Genomic DNA, 24,476 nt, shown 5'->3' on the forward strand with positions numbered 1-24,476 from the left:
TGCTATTATTTTATCAGCATATAATTACACCGTGCAATATGTGTCAAGCAATAATAACGCGGCGGCCGACTATTTTTCACGCGCCCCCTTACTTGATAGTTGTGTTACAGATCATGATGAAGTAGATACTCCCTACGCGCTCCGTTTTTTAGACGAAACATCCGCGGCTGTTAATGTTCGTGACATTAAACAGATGACGGAACGCGATACGACGTTGCAGACTGTTATTAAATATTTAAAACGAGGATGGCCTCGAAAAGTGACCTGTAGTTCAATTTTACCTTATTTTCAGTGTAAGTCTGATTTACAGTTCGAAAATGGTTGTCTTTTTAGAGGTCATAGAATAGTAATACCTTCCTCGCTCAGGGAAAAGATGTTGATAGAATTACACGACACACACTTGGGCATCGTTAAGAGCAAGAGTAACGCACGGGCGCGCATGTGGTGGCCGCAGATAGACGCACACATCGAACGCTGGGTGGGCTCGTGTGCGACGTGCGCGCAGCTCCGCGCCGCGCCCCCGCGCGACCCGCCCGCGCCGTGGCCTGCCGCCACGGCTCCCTGGCAGCGCGTGCATATAGACTACATGACTGTAGGCCAAAGGGTGTATCTAGTAGTGGTCGATTCGTTCAGTAAATGGGTCGAGTGTCTGTATATGCACAATGGAACGTCGACTAAATCATTAATAGTAAAACTAAAAAACATATTTTCAACATTCGGGCTTCCAAAGGTTTTGATTAGCGATAACGACGTTAAAATAAATTCGAGTGATTTTAAAAATTTCTGTTTATGCAACGGAATAAAATACATGACGACTCCCATATATCATCCGCCAAGCAATGGTCAAGCCGAAAATTCGGTCAGAACTTGTAAGAAAATGTTAAAATGTATTATAAAAGATAGCCCGACAGTTCACCAGGCTCATGAGTTGTTATTAGGATATTTGTTTAATTATAGGAACACCGTACACTGCACCACCGGCGAAACACCAGCTCGGCTAATGTTCGGCAGAAATCTTAGATCTCGCTTAGATTTAATTTTACCGTTAAGTAATTCTGAGGTTGATGTACACGCAGTACCCGGAAAAAGGTGTTTTACCGTCGGAGATGTCGTGTGGGTCAGGTGGTACAGTGCACGGAAGGAAGCTTGGCAGTTGGGTACTATAAAAGAGAAGATAGGAAATAAAATGTATAAAATTTTTATTCATGACCTTGAAAATTGTTATATTAGGCATGTCGATCAGATTATAAATTATACTGGCAATAAAATTGCCGACAGCGAGTCTCATCCGTCTTCCACTTCACCATCGGCCCCGGCCTGCCAGCCTAGCGCCGAACCTATAGTAGATCAGTGCACTCAGCCTGAAGTTACAGATGCCGTCGACATGGTGGAAGAGAAGATGAATGAAGCTCAAGTATCAATGGTACCTGATGCCGAACGGGTGACAGACGAAGGAGAAAAAGAGGAGTGGCGTGATTGTGAGGACGGAGAGTGTGAGAGAGGACGCCCTGACACTGCGAGCCTGGGGTCACCGGTACCGCCGGTGACATCGGTGACGTCGCCCCAAGCGCGGGAGGAGCCTCCTCACTGTGAGCTCGAAGCGAGTGCGCCGGTACCGTCTCCCACACACCCTCGTCCAAAACGCCCCAGAAAGCGAATAGATTATAAGAAATATTTTTAGTTTCTAGTAATCGTATTTTTGTTGTCACCAGGTTCCAACAACTAAGTGTGGAGGAATGATGTGTATAATACGTACTCATATTAAAACTACATTCACACCGCTGTATTATAATGCGCCTGCGCTGCATCGCATCTATCTTCAGTCATTAAACGGGTAGCTAACGGAACGGTTGTTTCATTTATGTTGAAGTACACAACATATACTCAACTTTAAAATTCATCATTATCAACCCATATTCGGCTCACTGTTGAGTCGGCCAATAGTCCACCAAACTGGCCCTATGCGAATTGGCAGAATTCACATAAAATTCATTGAAAATTCTCTGGTATGCAGGTTTCCTCACAATGTTTTTTCCTTTACCGTTTGATACACGTGATATTTAATTTCTTAAAATGCACACAACTTGTAAATAATTAGCAATGTATTTACCAATATAGCAATTTATAAACTTTAAATTGCTAAATTGCACAAAAAGTCCGAGTGTAATTTTTGCTAAGTTAATATGTTATCTACATCCTAGTACTCGCCCGCGAATTCATCCGCGAGAAAATCTCTGTAAACTTCAATTATACGTGATCATTATTTATAAGGTAAAATGGGTATACATACGCGTATATGGGCAACTTATCCTTAAAAGATCGCGGATTTTTTGTGAATCTATAACAGCGGAATTTTCCAATATGCATAGCTTTGTTTTCAAGGAATTGTTAAGGCTGCGTTTTCGATGGAAACTCCCTGGCGGCTTGACTTTTCCGATACTTCTAACAATGATCAGCATAGGGACTTTAATCAATTTACAATTTACCAAAAAAAAAAATGTACCAAAATCTTCATCTACCGATGAAAACTGCATGTAATCCTTTCGGTAGTCTTCGTGTATATCGGGAACAGACAAACAGACTTTGTTTCATAAAATGTATAAAAAATGTTGAAAACTGATTGGAGTTTTCGTATTTCTTTGTTATGCTGTTACGCAAATACACTGAACATATTATTATTGTGAAAGAGTTCACTGTTAATAAATTTCACAACATTGCCACTGACTTACGAGAAAAAGTTGCAAAAAAAAACATTATTGCTATTTTGTGATTTATACGGAAACTCATAACACAATATTTTTTTTAAGATTGCCGGTGTGAAGTATAATGTGGTGTAAGTAAATCCAAATTTTATTGTTCAGGTCACGTCAAATGGCTTAAGCTAAGTACGAAATATTGTTAGGCGGGTCGCAGCTCGCAGTAAAACAACACGACACATAATAGCGCAAACTTATAGAATGAGAGCCAGTGATGGATACACCTGCCTATCATAGCAGACGATCCATGGTTTCACCTACGTTGTTTCCGTTTCCATGGGAATACGGTGATAAAATATAGCCTATGTTGATCGCTGATAATATAGCTTTCTATAAATGACAACATAGTTAAAATCGGCAAAAATAACAGGAAAAAAAATCTTTTGAACATATTCAATATATCTTTTTAACATTAAATTCAATATTAAATAGATGAAAGTCTAACAGTGTTCCTACCACGGTGTAAGTACGGTTATCCTCTTACCTCGTAGACTAGACAATTTGGACTGTAGTGGCTGTGGGAGGTACCTAGCAGGTTTCAAGCATCCAAAGCCCATAACCGTCCAGTAAAAGGCGTATTCTGTTATATTTTTCTCGGCAAAATATGAAAAATTATGCAGCAGTCACTAGTCACTTAGGTACGAGAAAATTCTTCGAAAAAATCCTTTAAAGAAGTTTTTAATCTTTTCCGCTTTTATCAAATGAGGTAGGTCTGGTCTATACAGGCGCTAAGTCCATTATAAGGAGAGCACGCTTTTACGACCACCGTATGTATGTACATTATACATACAAATAAACTACTTAGATGTCCGTTTTGTACGCGTGATAGTCTTGTCTTGAATATTATAAATAAATAATTTTATGTTTTTGCTAGAAAATGTACTAACGAAAAACTAATCACTAACTTTTTTATGTAGTACAAGTTGTAACTGTGCTATTATAATATACATATCAGAAAGTATTATAATATACATATCAAAATTTTATTTTTAAAATCTGATCTGAATCTGAAAGCAGTTAGGAAGAAAGTCACTGAAAGTTATATCGCTGTGGTACCAAATGAAGGACGTTCTACAGTTAACTGACTATTTTTTCGATAAGATAGTGTGCTTAGATCGAATAATGTAATATATTAGTAATAGATTTTTATCCGGGAAGAAATGACTAAATAAAAGTTTTTTTTAATCTTCATCTCAAATTTATGTTTAGTTTTTCTTACTGTTTTTTTTACTAGTTTTTTTTTTCTATATGTTGTGGGATTCACTATAGTCTGGTACATTTTGATTCGGAAAGAAATTACTGAAAAAATATTTAACACGTTTGAGGGGATCCTCCTTAACCCACCACCGAAATTGCAGCTGACTATTTTTACGTCGCATATAACCCAGTCAAAGAATAAACAAATTCTAAGCCGGGAGAGAAAACTGACGAAATTTCTTCCTGGCTCTGAGACCAATAGTTTTGTAAGTAAAAAAAAAAGATAATCAACTTTTGCAAGTAAAACAAATAATCAAACATTATTCGTTTTACTTGCAAAATTATTTTTTTATGTTTTTTATTATTTTGAATTTTATATTTATTTTCAATTATAAAATAACCTATTTTTAAGATTTAAAATAACGTTGTTCCTCTGTGCGTATGTTGTACATAATCCCGTATTAGGGAACAAATGGTTCGGGGAGAAAAAATAATTACAGGGCGGTTTCAAACTAATTTGATTTCGACGCCTCGCTCTTTTGCTGTTCGCTGCTGGAGTTTTAATTTTGTTTAAGGTTTTGCGGTCTTAAATTTTTGTTAAAGTAACAAATTCATTAAAATTAGGTATACTTATTTAAAAATAAAGATTTATTATTCATATATTAGCCTATTTAAACGGCCAGGCTTCTTTTTTGTAGGAGAGGGGATTAGAAACTTGAACAAATATAATTATTGTAAAAGAACCGTGACTGCGTAGCTTAAGAATTAAAATTATGAAAGGGTTGAACTACTTCAAATTATGAAGTGACATTAACAGTTGACCCGACGCACACACACACACTCACGCACGCACACACACACAGGCACACAAACACACACACGCACACACAAATACATACAGATGTAATGTTGGCTATGGAAGACTGAGGCCTTTTGTCACAGGCACAAATGGAACAATTCATAAAATCATTTGGTTTCTATAGAGGAACAAAGATACCTAGACTGATAAATACTTCATGCCTCCCGTCAGTCAGGTAAAATCGCACTCAAAATTACTAATTTTTGAGTATTTTTGTACCTCTTACGTACGTGGGTTACATCACAGAATACATAGATAATATATCTAATCAAATCTAAATTCATTTCTGACAAGACGAATTAGTTTATTAGCATTTTTAATATGGACTATTTGTAAAGACTCTACCACAGCTTCAAAAGATAGGTTCTGCTGAGAACAGCAACCTGTTAATACTTAGGTTGTGTGTATTCAATTGAGAACCTTCTCTTTTTAAAGGCGGGTATGAGTAGAACTGAATTTACGTTACTACGGATTACATCATCCATCTCTATTCAAATCCGAGAGCGGAGAGTTACACCGTTTTCTTATTACATTATCATATCAAAGGATTATCAAATCTTCGAAGTCTTCACTTTCATCAGAGTGAAAGCGTGAACCCCTCCACAATTAGACATGATAAATGGATCAGGAAAAATCTCATCTAAATATTTAATCGAAAATTCCCCTACATGCATCCACTTGCATAGGGTAGATGCAGGGGCGATAGTGCAACTGCGAAAAACAACTGATTATGCGGGTTAAGTGATGATGATTGAAGCTGACAAAGATTGGCCGATAGTGTGCTCACCTTTTAATATAGTCATGTATTACGACTACAGTCAGTTTCCAAATGACCATATTGATAACAAAGAAAACAGATAAAGCGCTTGCTTTCGCACTTGATAAATTTAAATTGATACACTTTTAATTCTCAAGTGTTTTTTTTTGTATTCTATCTCCTACTAATGTTATAAACGCAAAAGTTTGTTTGGATGTTTGTAAATCTTTAACGCCGTTACTGAAGGGATTTAGCTGTTTGGAATGGAAATAAATTTTACTCTGGATTAACACATATGCTACTTTTTATACCGGTAAAATCCATAGTTCTCGCAGGATTTATGAATATGAATTAAACGAATTTATGGAATATTTTGTTGTCTGAATTCGGAGTTTCGAGAAAATGAGTTTTCTTGTTTTTAATAAACACTAAAAATAAAAATAAATGTTTACACAAAATAAGCCTAAAAAATCTATGAACTCAAAGAAAACGTTTAAAAACAGTGAACTTTAAACGCTAACAATAAGCGCTTCACATATTTCAAGTTCGTCCCATCTCTCGGGGCGCATATGTGAAAGGTTGTACTAAGACAAGTGCATACTGCGCCGGAATGCAGTGGGGTGGCGCCCCCTTATAACCGATGCAAATATTTCTTTCCGACAAAATATTACTGTGTTAATGCCACGCTAAAATGCCGCACAACACCGCCCTATGTGTACACTTGGCGTTGGGTTTTATTAGTTCCTTTTATTGACCACGAAAGGGCAACGAAATATTTGTCTCTTTTGTTATATTAGTTGTCTGACGCTCTTTGTAATGATTTAAGAGTGTCTATCGTTCGTAACCATTGGATCTTTGATGTTTTAATAGACATTGGAACTCTTAAAAAATCTGTCGTAACTTTACAGAACAAGGTTTTGGTCTACTTAGCGATACGGAATGAGACGAATATCTTAGCATTCCATGGATTCGCCGTGCGGGTGCTGGGTCCATCGCGTGGTAGAGAGAAAAACTCCGAGCAAAGTCCTGAACTTGTGACTACAGGATGTATGGTTAAGGGATTTCTTGACGATCGATCAACACTCCCCGTTCTCTGCTCGTGTTGTTCTGCCTAGCCAAATTTGGTAAGATCCTATTAGAGCAGCTTTGGATACTCGTTCTAATATGGAACTAGCTGCACTTCTAGAGAGGCAAAGGTCTTTAAGCAAGTTACAGAGAGTTTTTGCTAATAATTCTCTCGCATCTACTTCTACGGCGTACAGACTAACTACATAGCCAGTTACTTAATATTTATTCACTTAAATTATTTGAAAAACACTATTTAATTTGAAACTTGACTCTAGCGAATGGTTGCCATGAAGCCAAGTGTCTGCCAAATGGGGATATCATTTCTCATATTATGCCGAAAAAATATAAAAAATATACTTTATACTTAGACGGTTTAGGGTCTGGATCCTGAAAACCTGCTACCTCTCAAAGCCACTGGTCCAAACTCAATAATGAAAGTTTGTTAGCATGAGCTAACAAACTTTCAGCTTTTATTATTTTTTTTATTCTTTACAAGTTGGCCCTTGACTACAATCTCACCTGATGGTAAGTGATGATGCAGTCTAAGATGGAAGCGGGCTAACTTGTTAGGAGGAGGATGAAAATCCACACCCCTTTCGGTTTCTACACGGCATCGTACCGGAACGCTAAATCGCTTGGCGGTACGTCTTTGCCGGTAGGGTGGTAACTAGCCACGGCCGAAGCCTCCCACCAGCCAGACCTGGACAAATTAAGAAAATCTCAATCTGCCCAGCCGGGGATCGAACCCAGGACCTCCATCTTGTAAATCCACCGCGCATACCACTGCGCCACGGAGGCCGTCAAAAGCTAACAAACTTTCAGCTTTTATAAAATTACGAAGGTCTGGGATTCACGGGCTTTCGATCTATAGCAGTGTCGGTTGGGCGTTATGTTGGTAAATGAGTGGCGACTAGTCTAGCCAGCCAGAGTTCTGTCAGTATTTCCTTAGGGATGGGGAAACAATTGCTTCCGTCAGCGGAGTTTGATTATATTGACGAAACCTAAATGACTTAATATACAAGTACGAGCATATAGTATGTAAATGATGATAATATAAAAACGGCTCATTGTTGCGAAATATAAATCGTAATTTATATAACTTATGATATTAATTAACGCAAATTTTAAATTAATAACCAAAAGTAGGTGACAGAATAGCTACTAAATGAATAGCCTAAATTGTAACCAGTTTTAATAGAAATAATTTTTGTGAAGGTTGACGAGATTATCAACTTTTTGATTTTCTACGTTTTGTTATATTATGACTAGTAATTGGGCACTAAGTTTTAGTAACTTATGATAATTCCTGTAACAGCAAAAATTTAAGTTAAGAGCTTTAAGGAATTTTACTCGTATTGTAATAATAAAACTTGCTCCCTATAAACCATAGTGATTTAATATAGTAACGGCTCGTTTTACTTGACGTTAAATACAATTTCTCCACTCCAAAGTAACTTTGGTCCTGAATAATTTTCTAATGCAGCCTCTAAACCGTGGATTTTATTGCCTTTCGGTTTCCCTAACGCCAAACTGCGTAAACTTCGCCTTCCTGACCTATTTAGGTGTATATAGTCGTTTTAAACTCGGTTTTCTTAAAATGTCGTCCCTTTCTATCTTCAAATTAGGGAGAGGGACAAAAGATATTTTGCAACGACTGTTATCCGACGTAGGGTAATTTCACATGAACTGGATTAAACAGGAGTTATATAGTTATAGAGTATAGTTTTTCAGACAATTATGCACATTACATATTTATTGGCTGCTTTTTTGTATTCCTATAAAAATAATAAGGATAAATAAAAAAATGTTAAATCCAAAACAATTCACACCCGCGACTTCATTTCGCGTGAATTATTTTTTTTTTATTTTGAAATATCTTATCTCTTAGCAACGCAATCCGAACATCAAGTCATTCATCACAAATTCTCGAAAACCGCTTGATGTACAAAGCTGAAATTTAGCAGGTAGTTTAAAGTTAGTAGGTATCCACTAAGAACGGATTTTACGATAGGGCCGGATTAAAGAGGTCTAAGGGCGGACGAAGTCGCGGGCGACCGCTAGTATTGTATAAAATAACATGTTACTGTTAGTCAACAATATTTTATTACTAACGGACGTCCGCGTCTAAATATACGCGTAAAATTTAGTTATTTCCGGTAAACTTGTTTCTGGCCCAGCGTAATCTATCTGTAACCACATGAATATCTGTTCAGTAGGTCTAGAGACAGACCAAAAAATTGTAGAACATGTTTTTGTGTTTCGTTTTTCTAATCGCCCTAAATGTTCGGAAATTTCATTCCCGTCTAGATTTTTACTGTCTTCCTATATAATAGAAATTATTTCGAAAATTGTTTCATAAGGTTCATGTGCAACGTGCCCCTTCCCTGTTCCTTTAAGGGTGTACTCTCAATGGGTCGCAGGGCGCCTGTAAATCACTTAAGAAGGCCGGTACAGTTTCTGTTTTTGCTCACCGGGGCACTGGGGCGTGGCGATAAGGTACATTATACTATTTTGAAAATAATTTCTTGTGTAGAGAAATCACGAACTTGGATATAGCTAGAAGCTGCTTGTAATTTTTTTATAACTAGATGATCCGGGAAACTTTCTAACACATGATAGGCAATTTAAGGATGCCTGGTAGAGATCGCTACTGCGCGATAAGGCCGCCTTTTGCATTCTACTTCTTGTATGTTTCTTCTATGTTATGGATTTTTATTTATTTAATAAATATGTTTTGGATTAGCCGCAGTGCTCTTTGTTTAAAATATAAATTGTTTGAATTTTGAAGATTTAAATTAAAAAAAGTAATAACTCACACGTCAATTTGCTTTTCGTGGTTAAACCTCTACGAAGAACTATTTTATATACCTATGCAGACATACAAACACACATACAAATCCCTTGGTTCAACAGCCGAAGAACTAAAACCTAAAGTTCAATGGAAAAGTTGAACGTTGAGAAATCGAACACGTTCTGCAGTTGACTAGAAAAGCGCTTTTCTTATCTACAATGTACAGAAGCAAAGGAAAAATATTTAATATCCTTGAAATACACATTGCACCTTTAAAAAGCAATCAAGAAAGAAGAATAATGAAAAATCTTTTGAGTATTGTACTTCACAAATACCATGGAAATCACGAATTTTTCATTTAAAGTAGCTCATGGGTTAATTCAGCAGGGTATGATCTATTCCTATATCAAATTCAAAAGATTATCCAAATCGGTATTTGCGTACAAAAAGGAGTAAGTATAACAAACGTACGCCAATAAAGTGTGATAGTATCACTAAATAAACTAATAGGTAGATATTGTAATATACGAAAGATTGGATTTTTCGTTTGTTTTTTATAATGTAACTCGAAAACTCGACAAATTCTTTCACTAAAAAGCTACATTTTCTATATTTTATTCCCGCATATCTACAGGAACGTAAACTATACGCGGGTTAAACCGTGGGACGTGCACACGTCCAAATATACGTACAAATATGTATACAAAAGGTTATTATTTTCAATATTGAAATAAATAGCATTATTTAATTCAAAGTAACCCTTTGTAGTAAATTGCAAGTAAAGCATTAACCCTCCGTAGCTGAAGTTATTTATTGTCCCTACTTTTCGGGTAATTAGGTTACCTACTGCGGGGACACCCGAGGCTAATTTGTCAAAATCTCTTACCAACTTCGTCTGAAGTCCACTTAAGTTGCTTATTAGTTTTACCAGTTGGCTTGTCAAGTGGTTGGTTAGCGAGTTTCAACTGTAAATTATGTTAATTACATACCTATGTACTTTACTTTTTAATTCTGAAATTTTTAAATCTTAGCTGCTCTTCAACATTGAAATTATTCTTATATACACCTACTCTATTATTGACTATCGTTACATAACCGTCTTTATCAAGTAGGTATATCAACATTTGAGGGCATTTTGAAGGCATTTTTACTTGATTATTGATAAAAATAAACGTAACTTCACTGTACTTTAATGATTTTCTTTTGTTTTTTGTACTGCTTGTTTAATAATTGTATAACATAGATAAACTTATTTTTTATTTCCAGAACTTAGACATAACTTATGTCATGTTCCCAATTTTTCGAAAAATGTATGTAGAAAATCTTTATAGATGCATTAACGGGTTTATTATCACTACCTAGTGATTAAAGTTACAATAGTGTCACGTACTTCCAAATATAGCTTTTATACAAAACATTCTAACGTGTACATTAGTGTATACTTTGCACAGAATACATAATCGTACAAGACAGTAGTTGTGTAAACGGCATCGTTTAGTAGGAAAGTCTCTGATTGCGACGTACGTAACGTGTGTCTGCAATGTAAAATACCTTCCGGTCTCGCCGCTGCCTCCTAGTCTCTTCTATGTCTATTTCGACTTATGTCGACTTCCGTTTTTTTCATACTGAAATATTATACCTAATATCAAGTATTTTGACTACGTCGATATTTTAAAGTGCGTTTGAGATCCTCATGGAATTCCTTTTTACTAAACAATTTCAATTATTATCCCATTTTTTTAATCGTGCACTCTTTGGTAAATTGGTCGTGGTTTCTACAATGCGCGATGCTTGGTTTTCCCACTTTTGAGGTTTGTAGGAACAGTTCAGTAATTGTGTTTTGGGTTACCACAATCAGTAGGTCCGTCAATTGAGTACCTAGGAGATCTCCCTCTGGGACTTTTATGGATCTTTTTATCTGGACCTTGTATTATCATTATTACAATACTTTCTTCATTATTTTAAATGTAGGAAATTAAAATCAAATTAAATTTGTTCTAATTTTCTGTAAAGTTTTCTCTAAAGAAAATAATTTACTTTTGATTATTTGTATATGTATATATAAATAATCAAAAGTAAATTATTTTCTCATACAGCCAGTGCTCGTATCCGTTAACATTTTAGATTCAACGGTCTACTCGTAATTATTCGTATGTCCCATGTGGCATTTACGTCAAGTTCATAATTAGATAACAATCGAGTTCGGCCTGTTCGTGTTCGATTCCACTAATAACTACTATGTAACTATCCCTATCTCTGACCCATCTAATATTTGCCAACACCGTACGCTGTTTCAACGTAATAACACTGACTTAGGTAATTAACACTAGTGATATAACAATGTAAGAGGCCAATAATGACTAGTCCGAGACGATCTAAAAAGAGTGGCCAGTGTGTTTTACAGCACTTAGACTGGGATTCTCCATCAGCCGCAACGGGGACGGTTAAAAGAAGATCTTCTTGCCCTGAAAATTCGTCGAAGAAATCTCAAAAGAAAGATGAAGGCATATTTGAAGTCCAAACACCGTCGGACTCTGGCAGTGGGACTTCGAGAAGTCTTGACGAAAACGATAAATCCGATTCCCTTATTGAAGTAGAAGAAAGGATATCATGTATTATAAATGAAAATAGATCATCCCAAAGTAATTCCGAAGCAAGTGATGTGGACATCGTTATCGATAGTATTTTAGAAAATCCAATAAGAGATGACTTATTGGGTCACAATGACTTATTTGGTACTGATCGAAGTAAAACCTTTATAAAGTCAACTAATCCTTTGTTAGATAGAAAAAATGTAAATAGTGATGATGTTAGTAAAAAAGTGAAAGAGAAACGGCTGAGTACCCCTGTACAAATAAAAAAAATCAATAAGTCTTTTGACTTTGTAAAAAGTACCAAAAGTACAAAAATAGATAGATCACACGATAAATCCAGCGTACTACCCGTTTATAAAAGCACAATACAGGAATGCTCAGTAGATTTAAGCGGTAACAGTCAAAAGAAGAAGAATTCTAAATTAAAACTACCATTTTCACCTGCAAAGGCCATGGATAAACCAAAGACATTTTTCCAAAGTAAAACCAGTTTACAGGAAACCAAACCATCACCTTTACTGTCTTCACCGATAAGGAGAACTATATCAAATGAGTATGTACGTTTAAAATTTACAAACGACACAGTTGTGCGACGAACAATCGACGGAAAATCTGTACAAAAGATTACACCTAAGATACAATCAATAATACCCGAAAGTCCAATAGACAATGAAGACCCATTTCTAAATCTTAGTCCAAATAAAAAATACACTGTAACTGTTAATAACAAAGTTAGATGTGATAAGGATAATTACGTTATATTCGATCCGAAGACTGGATTTAAGCCCGAAGAATTATCTAAGCAATCAAGGATTCCTTCTAAATGTGCTGAAAAATCGAAAATCCCTTTGAAATCGCCAGTAGGTGAAAAATCTTTGGTTACAAGAAAATCAGTGAGTGTTAGTGACACGGATAGTGGCATTTTGTCCCCTAATTCCCCAGGTGAAACCAGTGAAAATGTGTCTTCATATTACGTGAACGCCGCAGTGTTCAGTGAAACAGCAAAAAAGTGCGCATCGGATTTGGACATCAAAATCGTCGATCCAGCAATTGCTAGAAAAGCCACGGAACAAATCAAGGTAATTTTTTTATAATTATCATTGACAATACCTAATGCAATGAGAGCCTGCGAAAGCAAGACAAATCTCATTTTAGGAAGGCAAAAAACTTTGCAAGTCAGACAGTTTGTCAGGTTTCATGGGTCAACCTCAACCGTCCAAGTACCTAGCTATCGTATCGTAGTCTCTTGGTCTATATTTTCATATGGAAACCCATCACCTAAAATAGGGCTAAAAATATAAGCATGATACTAGGTAGTACTTCCCTCGACGAGCTCTACCCCAAAAACCCCTACTACCATAAAATTTTAAAACCATGAAATTATTAATATCAATTGAAAAACGAAAATTAAAAACTCAATTTTGAAGAAGGTGTAATACTGAAATTTTTTAAGTACCCGACGTATGTAAAGTCTGCGTCCATCTGTTCTCTCATTACTTTTAAATACATGAGAGTCACGAGTCTTACCAAAATTAAAGTGAGGTAGGTACATTCTTTTTTTCTAGTTGCCAACATTGTCCATTTTGATGGTATGAAATTGCTAAATAACACTCATCTGAAATTGTTTTAATTATCATCTATTAAATGAACTTTGAGCCGTGATAGCCCAGTGGATATGACCTCTGCCTCCGATTCTGGAGGGTGTGGGTTCGAATCTGGTCCGGGGCATGCACCTTCAATAGTTCAGTTGTGTGCATTTTAAGAGATTTAAATATAACGGTGAAGGAAAAACATCGTGAGGAAACCTGCATACCAGAGAATTTTCTTAATTCTCTATGTGTGTAAAGTCTGCCAATCCGCATTAGGCCAGCATGGTGGACTATTGACCCAATGCAGATTGGCAGACTTCACACACCCCTCTCATTCTGAGAGGACAATACATAAACCGTCTCATTCTGAGTGAAGACTCGAGCTCAGCAGTGAGTCGAATATGGGTTGAAAAAATTCAATATTTTTTAATAACGCCATCTGTAATCGAAAAGCTATATATGTTATTCGTAAGGCGAACTTACCGCCATCTATGAGTAAATAGCAGCATACTCTATTCCAATGAGAAACCATGCAACCTCCGTCGCCGACAACATAGTTCAGCCACTCCCCAAGAGATGGCGTTTTCGCAGGTTCGTATCACTTAGCCCCGATTCTGACTTGACCGTATTTTACAAACTCCCCTTCATTTGTTTAACGATTCCCATTTCACATATCGCTGTACGGCCTACACTAGCACATTATTCGGGAGCAATCGTGCAGTTAATTTCCAAATGGGTCCATTTAGCGCAAATAACGAACGGTAGGCGCGTGCTGTAGACTTTTGTAATATCGTGGTTGCGTACGATATACCAGCAATTACAGCACCATCAAGCATTAACAATTTAAAACAAAAGCTTTTTGTGTTGCTGCTGCTTATTGGATATCTTTTTTCTTTAGCTATTATAATTTGACATAAAAAAAATTTACACCGTGATCCTTGGAGGTAAAATTTACGCAGACAAATTATTATTATTGAATATTGTATAGTTTTATTTTTGGTAACGCTGATTTTTCTTTACAAAATTGAATAAAATATTTAAACTATTCCCATAAAATCAAAACCTTTTTTTAAAATTTCGATAAAATATATGAATTTATGCCACGTATTTTCTTTTATCTTATACCGCTGGAGTAATAGACTGCTAAGGTGTTAATGAATGGTACAAATAGTAGGAATATTCTTAGGAATTCGCGGCGCAAATCAAATTCAGTGCAACGGTGAGAATCTTGCTGCTTCATTACTGAGGTTGCTCGCAAGGAATACTTGATGTATCTACACGTGGAACTCCATCCATTGCATTGGTATTCTACTTCAAAATATCGTGTAATGCACCGTGTGTGTCGTACCTATGTTTCTTTTGAAGGAATGTCTGTAGTATTTGTAGCTGAGCTCAGAATGAGAGGGGTAAGGCCAATAGTCCACTACGCTGGCCCCATGCGGATTGGCAGACTTCACACACGCAGAGAATTAAGAAAATTCTCTGCTATGCAGGTTTTCCTTCACCGTTTGAGACAAGTGATATTTAATTTCTTAAACAACAACATTTTTATATATATATAGATTACTCTTCATGTTCTCTCTCTCTATCTATTAAAGAACATTTCAGCGTAAAATAAAATTGTTTGAACCACAATTCGCAGGTTAAGTTCTAAGCTTCGGGAGCAAAACACTCGACACATAGTCGGGAAGGCTCTCCTGAGGACTCTTCATATGAATTGGATAAACGCTTTCATTCCGTTTTCAACAAAATTAAAACTGAAATAAAAAAAAATATGGTTTTTTTTTTAAATTATAGCAATTCATAGTTCATTTACATAGCTACATATTTACATATTATTTTGAGCAGTATATTCTATACAGCCAAGAGGTTTGAAGGGTTGTGTATTAAAGTTCAATGGTTCTTTTACGAATAATAGTAGATTTTTGTTAATATTTTAAGTCTCAAATAATGAAAATTAATACGAAATGCTTGCCTTATCACATGCTGAATATAAAGAAAGCTGCTGAGTAATGAAATAAGTATTTTTCGTAGATTGATTTTAATAGCGTGTCCAGTGACCATTGTAGTTTTAAATAATAATTAATCATCATCATCATCATGATAATTATCACCAGCAACAGTGTCTTGTAAAAAGACCACTAGTACTGCAGTGCCAAGCTACTTTCTTTACAGGAAAATTGAAAGTACAAAAAATTTAATCTACTCTTTAAAAAAAAAATTCGAAATTGGTCAATAAATTATGAAGTTATGCGGTAACAAATTATTAAAAAAAAAACACTCGTGGAATTAAGAACCTCTTCCTTTTTTGAAGTCACTTAATAAGTAGGTATACATATGTAATAGCCACGTGATGTTGATTGTGATGCACCGACTACGATTTAAATCTTTGTGAAAAAAATATACTTATAATACAAGCTTACTGTAAGCTGTAGGTACTTGTACTGGTACGCGTTAGGGTACAAATACTTCAAATTCAGAAGGACCGCTCGAGAGTCCTCAAGAACGGTAAACTTATTTCAACAATTTCGAGTGTTTAAGGGTGAAACGTTTATACAAATGTGACTATGCACAGATATTAAATTGTTATTCACTATTGATCTATGTTTCTACTCTATATTTGTATAACGAAAGACGCTTTGCAATTCAGTGGAACCTATCTAAAGAATGAACAAGTCCTTTGACACATTCTAAACAAAAATCTGTTGAAGAAACCTGATACTTTTTACAATATTTTATTTTATGAACGGATTTTCATGATTTTCTATAGATATGCTACGTTACGTTAGGTACTAGCGCTTAGAGCCACAACGCTTCTCCAATGTGGGTTGGCGGGGTTAGGATGGCCATGTTAAATTCATTTAAGATAGCAGATGATGTAATAGCTCCTACTCCGGGCTGAGAATTTAAACTGAAACTTTCATATAAGAAAGAAAGAAATACTCAGTAGATATTTCATAAATCGGAAGTACCACTGGACTTATGAGACACTTTCTAAAAAATATTATAATAATTTAATTATATTTTCATCTTATAATATTAATCTATACTTTTTTTAAACATTAATTAGGTCAAATTTATTAATTAAATAACTTTATAAAATATATAATATTCGATGTCATAGATCAGCTTTCACCACGTCAAAAAAAATCTATAATCTATACTAATATTATTAATTTATACTAATATTATACAGCTGAAGAGTTTGTTTGTTTGTTTGTTTGATTGAACGCGCTAATCTCAGAAATTACTGGTCCGATTTGAAAAATAATTTCAGTGTTAGATAGTCCATTTATCGAGGAAGGTTATAAGCTGTATTTTATTCCCGTATTCCTACGGGAACGGGAACCATGCGGGTGAAACCGCGCGGCATCTACTAGTATATCCTAAAATCAAATATTTTCCTAAAATATTATGATAATTTAATCATTTCATCCTAAAATAATACAATAATTTAACCATAAAATGCCCATAAAATGAACGAGAGGATTTTAATTTAACATATTCCGCTCAAATGTGTTTGAAGTAAAATCAGAGGGCCGAGGGCTCGGTACGCCGCTCACGCGTGCAATCCGTAACTGCATTACATCGCTGCGGGCTTGTTAGCGAGTGCTGATTGGGTGTACCGTTCGTGCGCTTTCATCTTCAACTTGCGTCTTCATTGATCGAAACTGTGGTAGCCAGAACTTCTTTTTTTAAAAGCTATTCAGAACAATAATGTTATTACCATTCCAGCACCTTGGGGCCCCAAAAATGGCTCTGGAATGGCGACCTCGCATCGGAAAACGCAGTGTTGCTTGACCCCCCGCTAGGTGGACCGAGGTTATCAAGCGGTTTGCAGGGAGCTGCTGGATGCAGGCAGCTCGAGACCGTTGTGCTTGGAGGTCCATGCAAGAGGCCTATGTCCAGCTGTGGAAGTCGATCAGCTGACAATGATGATAATGATGATGCATGTTGTTACGTATAATAGGCTTGCAATAGCGTAGCAAATTGAGGTACATTTTATAAAGACTTAAAGTTTGTACAGGTAAGTACATCTATCGATTCGGAGAGAGGCAAGAGGTTTCAACGATCAACCGGCGTCGTCCATTTTGACGGCCTCCGTGGCGCAGTGGCGTATGCGGTGGATTTACAAGACGGAGGTCCTGGGTTCGATCCCCGGCTGGGCCGATTGAGGTTTTCTTAATTGGTCCAGGTCTGGCTGGTGGGAGGCTTCGGCCGTGGCTAGTTACCACCCTACCGGCAAAGAGTACTGTCAAGCGTTCCGGTACGATGTTGAGTAGAAAACGAAAGAGGTGAGATTGTGGTCAAGGGCTAACTTTTAAAGAATAAAAAAGAAAAAACATTATTTACATTATGAATGTTATTTAAACGGGTACATACCACGATAAAACGACGAGATTTTTATTGTCGATATTTCGACCCAGTTGCATGGATCGTGGTCGTGGTCGTGGTTTAAATAACATTCATAATGAACAACCACGAAATAAGTTTAAAATCATTAGTATTATTTACATTTTCATCGCCATAATTTGAGAAATCACTTAGTTGATATAGGCGACCCTAGTCACCAGATACCATACCTAAATAAGCTATCAGTGAGTGTCCTGATTACTTATAAAACATTCCTTATTAAGTTGAACTAGTCGCCAAGTTGAAATAATGTAAATTATATAGCAATTTACTGAATTTCAAAGAAGTAGAAGGTGCAATTGCAAGCTTAAAATGTTATCGAAGAATACCAACAGCGCATTGCTATCCCGATCACGTTCATCTGTAACTACGACGTTACCGATGTGCAAGTTCGTTACCGATGGAGATTTAAAGAAGAAAAATACTTTTGGAGAACAGAAATTCTTATTACGGTTTGAAACCATTATCAGAACTAGCAGATAGCCTCCAGGCTCCAGTTACGATGTTTTACAACCCCACAGTGTAAATCTTGAATAATACAATAATGTAAAGAAAATATAGAGGTGAATACGAAACTCGCGCTTGTGAGCTGTTATACAAATCTTCGATACAGAATAACCCTCCTGATATTAAATGGAAAATCATCTGCTATTATAGAGCAGTATAATCTATATACTAATATTATAAAGAGGTAAACTTTGTTGTAGGTGTAATCTCTGGATCTACTCAACCGATTTTAAAAATTCTTTTAACACTAGAAAGTCACGTTATTTGTGAGTATGAGTCCCCGTATTCTTACTCGTACGAAACTACACGGGGCGTCCGCTAGTAAAATATATTATAGTCATGAAAGATTTAACTGTTTCAGAAAATTACTGTAGAGCAAAGAACCAGCACGGCTATTCTCTAACGATGTTTTGTATAACTCGCAAGTGCGATTTTCGAAATCACCGCTATCGTTCTCATTCTATAGTATCGTGTTAAACAGAGAGAGATAGAGGTGAATTCGAAACTCGGACATGCGAGTTATAAAAATATCGTTACAGAATAGCTTAGCAGTACGTGAAAGCTCTAATATTTTCTTAAAACATAGCATGTTTTGGTGCATATAGTTGTTACCAACATCGAGTGTAGCTAAACGAAACGAAGTGACAGCAAAAGACACCGCGGGGTTCGTCCTCCATCACTCACGTACAGGGTCCGTAATCTAATTACAGGAATGTAGACATAGTAACAAACCAGACCAGGCATTTGGATAAAAATCTGTGTCATAAAGGAATAAAGTAGCTATCGTAACTACTTTAAATATTATGTCTAAAATATTCACCGTCATCATGTCAGAATGAGAGGGGTTAGGCCAATAGTTCACCACGCTGGCCCAATGCGGATTGGCAGACTTCACACACGCACAAATTAAGAAATTCTCTGGCGTGCAGGTTTCCTCACGATGTTTTCCTTCACCGTTTGAGACACGTGATATTTATTTTCTTAAAATGCAGACAACTGAAAAGTTGGAGGTGCATGCCCCGGACCGGATTCGAACCCATACCCTCCGGAATTGGAGGCAGAGGTCATATCCACTGGGCTATCACGTCTCAATAAAATATTAGCTATGTCAAAAAACATGACCAATGTTCTGGTGTAGGTCCAGAGTTAGCAATTAGAACGTTCGGTTTAGAGATCAGATACGATGGCTTCACGTCAGGTAAAAATTTCAGCCATTAAAAATTGTTTTTCAAAATTACCTTGTATGTATATACACAATTGAAAAGAAATAGAAATATATATTTAAAAAGACTCGATAGAAAGGAAGAAAATGAACTAGAAATTTCTACTAAAATAGAAAATAGTCGTCAACGAAATTTAAAACGTGCTCGGATCGGATGCAGCGGCTTCAGCGTTCCTGAACGGATTACGTGCCACGAGTATAAATTGACGATGCGACGAGCACACCTTTGCCGTTTATGCTTGCGTTCAAGCATGCGTCTTGCGTTCTTGCGTCAAAGCTTGTTTGTATGGACCGTAAGTATTGCTGTAGGAAATAGCCAATTTTGGAGATCCAGATCCAATAATAATTTTTTTTTGTGGGATAGTAATATGAAAAAACAAGTCCTGTGTCTCAAGACATTTAGCTTCATTGTAAGTGGCGACTCTTTAAGACCAGAGATCGATGTTTCAGATGTCTACAATGTGTATATGTATAAACAAATTTTTTTATAGTTAAAAATACCAGTGAATTTATTATATTGTTACTAGCTGACGCCGCGTAGTTTCACCCGCGTGGTTCCCGTTCCCGTAGAAATACGGGGATAATATATAGCCTATAGCCTTCCTCGATAAATGGGCTACCTAACACTAAAATAATTATTCAAATCGGACCAGTTCCTGAGATTAGCGCGTTCAATCAATCAAACAAACAAACTCTTCAGCTTTATAATATTAGTAATTAGTATAGATATCAGATTGTAGAATCAATTGATAACAAGTAAAACTAATTTATTTAAACCCATTAGGTAAAACAAACATGGTGCCGTGCTTCCATGGATCAGCGTATGTATGGGACTGTTGCCAAATTTTATGCCATAATTTGTGGTTCCAATAATGGTTTGGCAACAAAATTAAGTGATAAGCACGCAATACCAAATTCAATTTATCAGGCAATGAACAGGCGACGATTAGTCAATAATGATTAGCATTGCTATTTGCATTGTCTATAAAATGTTGTCCCAACAGTTGTTCCTGATTTTATTATAATAATCTCTGTAATTAATGTCTCGCTGATGATTCGAATTCAAATTCACATGAAAAGAAAAACAAATGAAGCAAATGAAAATTTGCATTTGATTTTTTACACGAGCAACTGTTGATATTTTCTCTTCTTACCAGATTAGATCAGATTCAAACCTCAATAGCTGCAAGATTAAGGGTCCGGATTCAAAACCGAGAAGTCATGGATTTGATCCTTGGACTGTTTCTTCAATAAAACATCCGATAGTGAATACAGACTGCAGACTACGACTATTTGGAGGGAAAGAGAAAGCTTGCTCATATTAAAAAAACTTATTAATAACCTAAAAATTATTAAATTACTAAGAAATAATAAACTTGAATTTTTAAAGCCGCTTGTAAACTAAACCTACTAGCATTAAAATAATTTGAATTTCTGCATGAAAAAGTTCATTCCAATTTCTTCTTAGCTCTATGGTATCATCAAGCTCCTTCCGGCCAAATCTTGGACCCTAAGAGCTTATTTCTCAATGAAGCAAGGGTGCATCCGCTTTGTAGGCACCCTTACTGCCTCCAACCTACTTTCAATGTGTATTTAATACAAAAAAATGTACTAGGTAGTAGGTGCCTAAAAGGAAATTGACTATTCTTATCGGAAACTTCAATATCGTGCTCTTGATTCGCTTATATTTAAAAATCTGAATTTAAGTGGGCAGCAGGTCATTTCCTCCCAGATGATACATCCGGGTAGGGTACGAGCCTCGAGACTTAGCCTCCTTGCCTGGGTAAGGCCTGGAGGATCTTAATTCCCCGGTCATTTTCTGCCACTAGGAGGAGTTGGTGAGGTATAGGAAGCCATTAGGTCATCGCGGAGGTAAAAGTCGTCAGATCTTCAGAGCTCAAACCGGGACAATTCGAAAGATAAAATTCCTCTCTCATTCCCGATTCCAGTGGTACCTATATACAAGGCAATACCACCTACAACGGCGAATAATTACACTTTGCCTTTCCACCGTCGATATCTCGATCTGTACCTCCCCCAGTATTGCTCCTAGCGGATTTTTTTAAACCTTTAGAGGAAAAAGGTTCAATGAAAGTGATGTTTTGCTACAAAATACGAGTGTTAATATTGCCGCTCTAACAGCCTCATTTGCGTAGCATTGCGTTGTGCGGTGGCGTTGTAACACATGAATGTTGCAAACATTACCCGTACTTACGAGTACATGTAGGTGGATCTTAATATTGTTAGCATTATTGTTCATGCTCTAATATGCTAGCTATCATTTACGTCTGTCTCAAAGTCACAGCGTATATGCTGCTTAAAATGAGTATAATTATCAATCGCCTACGTTACCGAATGTCGTACGAATGAAAATAAACCAATTCGTACGGTTTACGTGTAAATAGTCACAGCTACGAGTAGGTAGAGTGAATTTTCTAAATTTCAGTATGTATTCGCGATTATGCGAACAGAGGGCCTAGTGGCAGTTTGATACTGTTGCTATCGCGTTAACGTAAACGCGAATTTCAAAGGAATTGAAACAGCGCCATCTAGTGGCACTACTGCACAACTGCTACGATTTCATATAAATTCGCGTTTACCTTAACGCGATAGTAACAGTATGAAAATATTGAAAACTCCCACTAGGCACACTGACTGCCTAACGTGATAAAGTTAATATTTACACAGATCAACCCGTGCGTGCTACGGACATATCGAAATTGGCAACATTCGTCCGTGGCCTATTCGCTGTCCTCTCTGTGGAATTCGTTATTATGTTGTTAGTTATCTAACCAATTATTACGGGACCCTTAAAGTATCTTTCTTTGCTCCTCATTATTTATTTATTATTATTATTATTATATATGTATTTTTATATATGTATATTTTTTTATTTATAACCCATCCCATTTCCGGGCAAAGGCCTCACCCAAACTCCTCCACAGTTTTTGATTTGTCTTTTGGTGCCATGTAGGGCCCATATACTCTACTAGGTCGTCTCTCCATCTACATAATGGTCTTCCTCTTCTTCTCTTGTTATATCTTGGGCACCAAGCATTAATTTCTGTAAACCACCTGATGTCCTTCCTTCGCATTATATGTCCTGCCCAATTCCATTTATTTTTCATGGCCATGGTTATTGCGTCTTTTGTTTGAAGTTTCCTTTTGATTTCTTCTTTTGTATATTTATCTAAAAGACGAATATTTAATATTGCTCCTCATTAGAAAATCTTAAAACCTCAGATTTAAATTGTCCAAATGTCATAAGAAAGCATTTAGTCCTGTTAATCGAGTTTCTATAATAAATCGATTTAAGAGTAGAGATAAATGGTAATGTAAAGGTTTTTCCTACACAAACTGGCGAAGACTACCCAAAATCGATTCATATGAATAAGGGGAAAAAATACAAAAATGTGCCAAGTAAATAGTCAACATTGATCTGCCGCGAAACCAAAATAAATCTAAGCCCGTGGTGAATACAGAAGACCTCTTGGGGTGGTGCTTAATAATGTATTGGGGTTACTTTGCGTATTTGGAAAGGGAGAGAGCAGAGACAACTCATGCTTTATTAAACTTAGGAAAAAGGCTACTGCCAGTCAATTTAATCCCGTACGACTAACGTATTTGTGTCCTTCAGGGGCGATGGTTTCTAACAACCCGATTCCTAACGGGTTACCTTTTAAAAATCCACGAGTTTTACGGACGTATACATAATTTAACGTACTCTGTCAAAAACACATTTAGACTAAAAAACCACATGAACGGGTTACCTACGAGAAAAATTCAGTCTTCGCTACTGGAGTCCTTAGTTTCGTACGCACTGGGTTATTTGAAGTTATACTAGGTTAAGCTTCAAAATACGAATACATTATTCGATTTTAAGAATCAATATAATATTTTAAAATTTTATCTACCAAAATTATAAAATGAAAATAAATTAACATTTAAAGTATAACTAATAACCTAGATATAAGTACTATAAGACCTAACTTAATAAATAATCACACTAATATTATAAAGGAGAAAGTTAGTGTGTAAGTGTGTAACTAAGTGTGAAAGTGTGTAAGTGTGTTTGTTCCTCTTTTACGCTGCGCCTACTGAAGCGATTTGGATGGAATTTGGAATAAAAATAATTTTTACTCTGGATTAACACATTCTTTTCATCTCCGAAAAATTCATGGTTTCCGCGGGATTAGTGAAACACTGAATTCCACGCGGACGAAGTCGCGGGCGTCCGCTAGTAAAATAATAAAAGTTACATGTAGACTTTGTACTGTTTACTTCCGAAATCTATCACATTCTAAATTCGAATGATGTACCTAGGTACTCGTAGCAAAAGTAACTTTTTCTTGCTGAGTTCGTCGAGCAAAATGAACTTTTTCGAGTGAGTGAGAGAGATAAACTAGGTTTATCCTTAAATCTTGCTTTTAAATTTTGGACACTTAATTTATGGCCTGAAATTAAAAGCAAAGGTGTAGACATCCTTATATCAAGCGTGGTAGCAATTTAATACACTAGTTTACTTTAAACTTTACAACTTAACTCATAGGGAGTGTAAAATGTCCATATCCGGTCGGGTTAATTTTAGTTGTTTATACGAGCAGCTATAAATTATTTTCATCCTTGAGTTATAGTTGTCTGAAGCGACAGTTGGGTTAGCGCAGACACACGTTGCTAAAACTTCTAGTGATCAATCGCAATCAAAGGAGATGGTCCATTTGAG

The 24,476-nt window shown here is 36.3% G+C and overlaps 1 protein-coding gene across 5 annotated transcripts in view; it reads left to right on the forward strand.

The window, feature by feature from the left end:
- LOC112046593 (protein sickie) overlaps positions 1-24,476 on the forward strand; it is a 292,815-nt gene that overhangs the window by 36,111 nt on the left and 232,228 nt on the right. For 4 of the 5 annotated variants that reach the window (XM_052881314.1, XM_052881316.1, XM_052881317.1 and 1 more), the window contains exon 1: positions 11,750-13,101. The exons of the other annotated variant lie outside the window; for it this stretch is intronic. In XM_052881314.1, the coding sequence (XP_052737274.1) occupies positions 11,785-13,101 (1,317 nt within the window). In that variant the 5' untranslated portion in view covers positions 11,750-11,784. Of the gene's footprint in view, positions 1-11,749; positions 13,102-24,476 lie in introns of those variants that run through there. 5 annotated transcript variants of the gene reach the window in all.

This window comes from Bicyclus anynana, chromosome 4 (genome assembly GCF_947172395.1).
Source record: "Bicyclus anynana chromosome 4, ilBicAnyn1.1, whole genome shotgun sequence".
In the NCBI taxonomy this organism is placed as follows: Eukaryota; Metazoa; Arthropoda; class Insecta; order Lepidoptera; family Nymphalidae; genus Bicyclus; species Bicyclus anynana.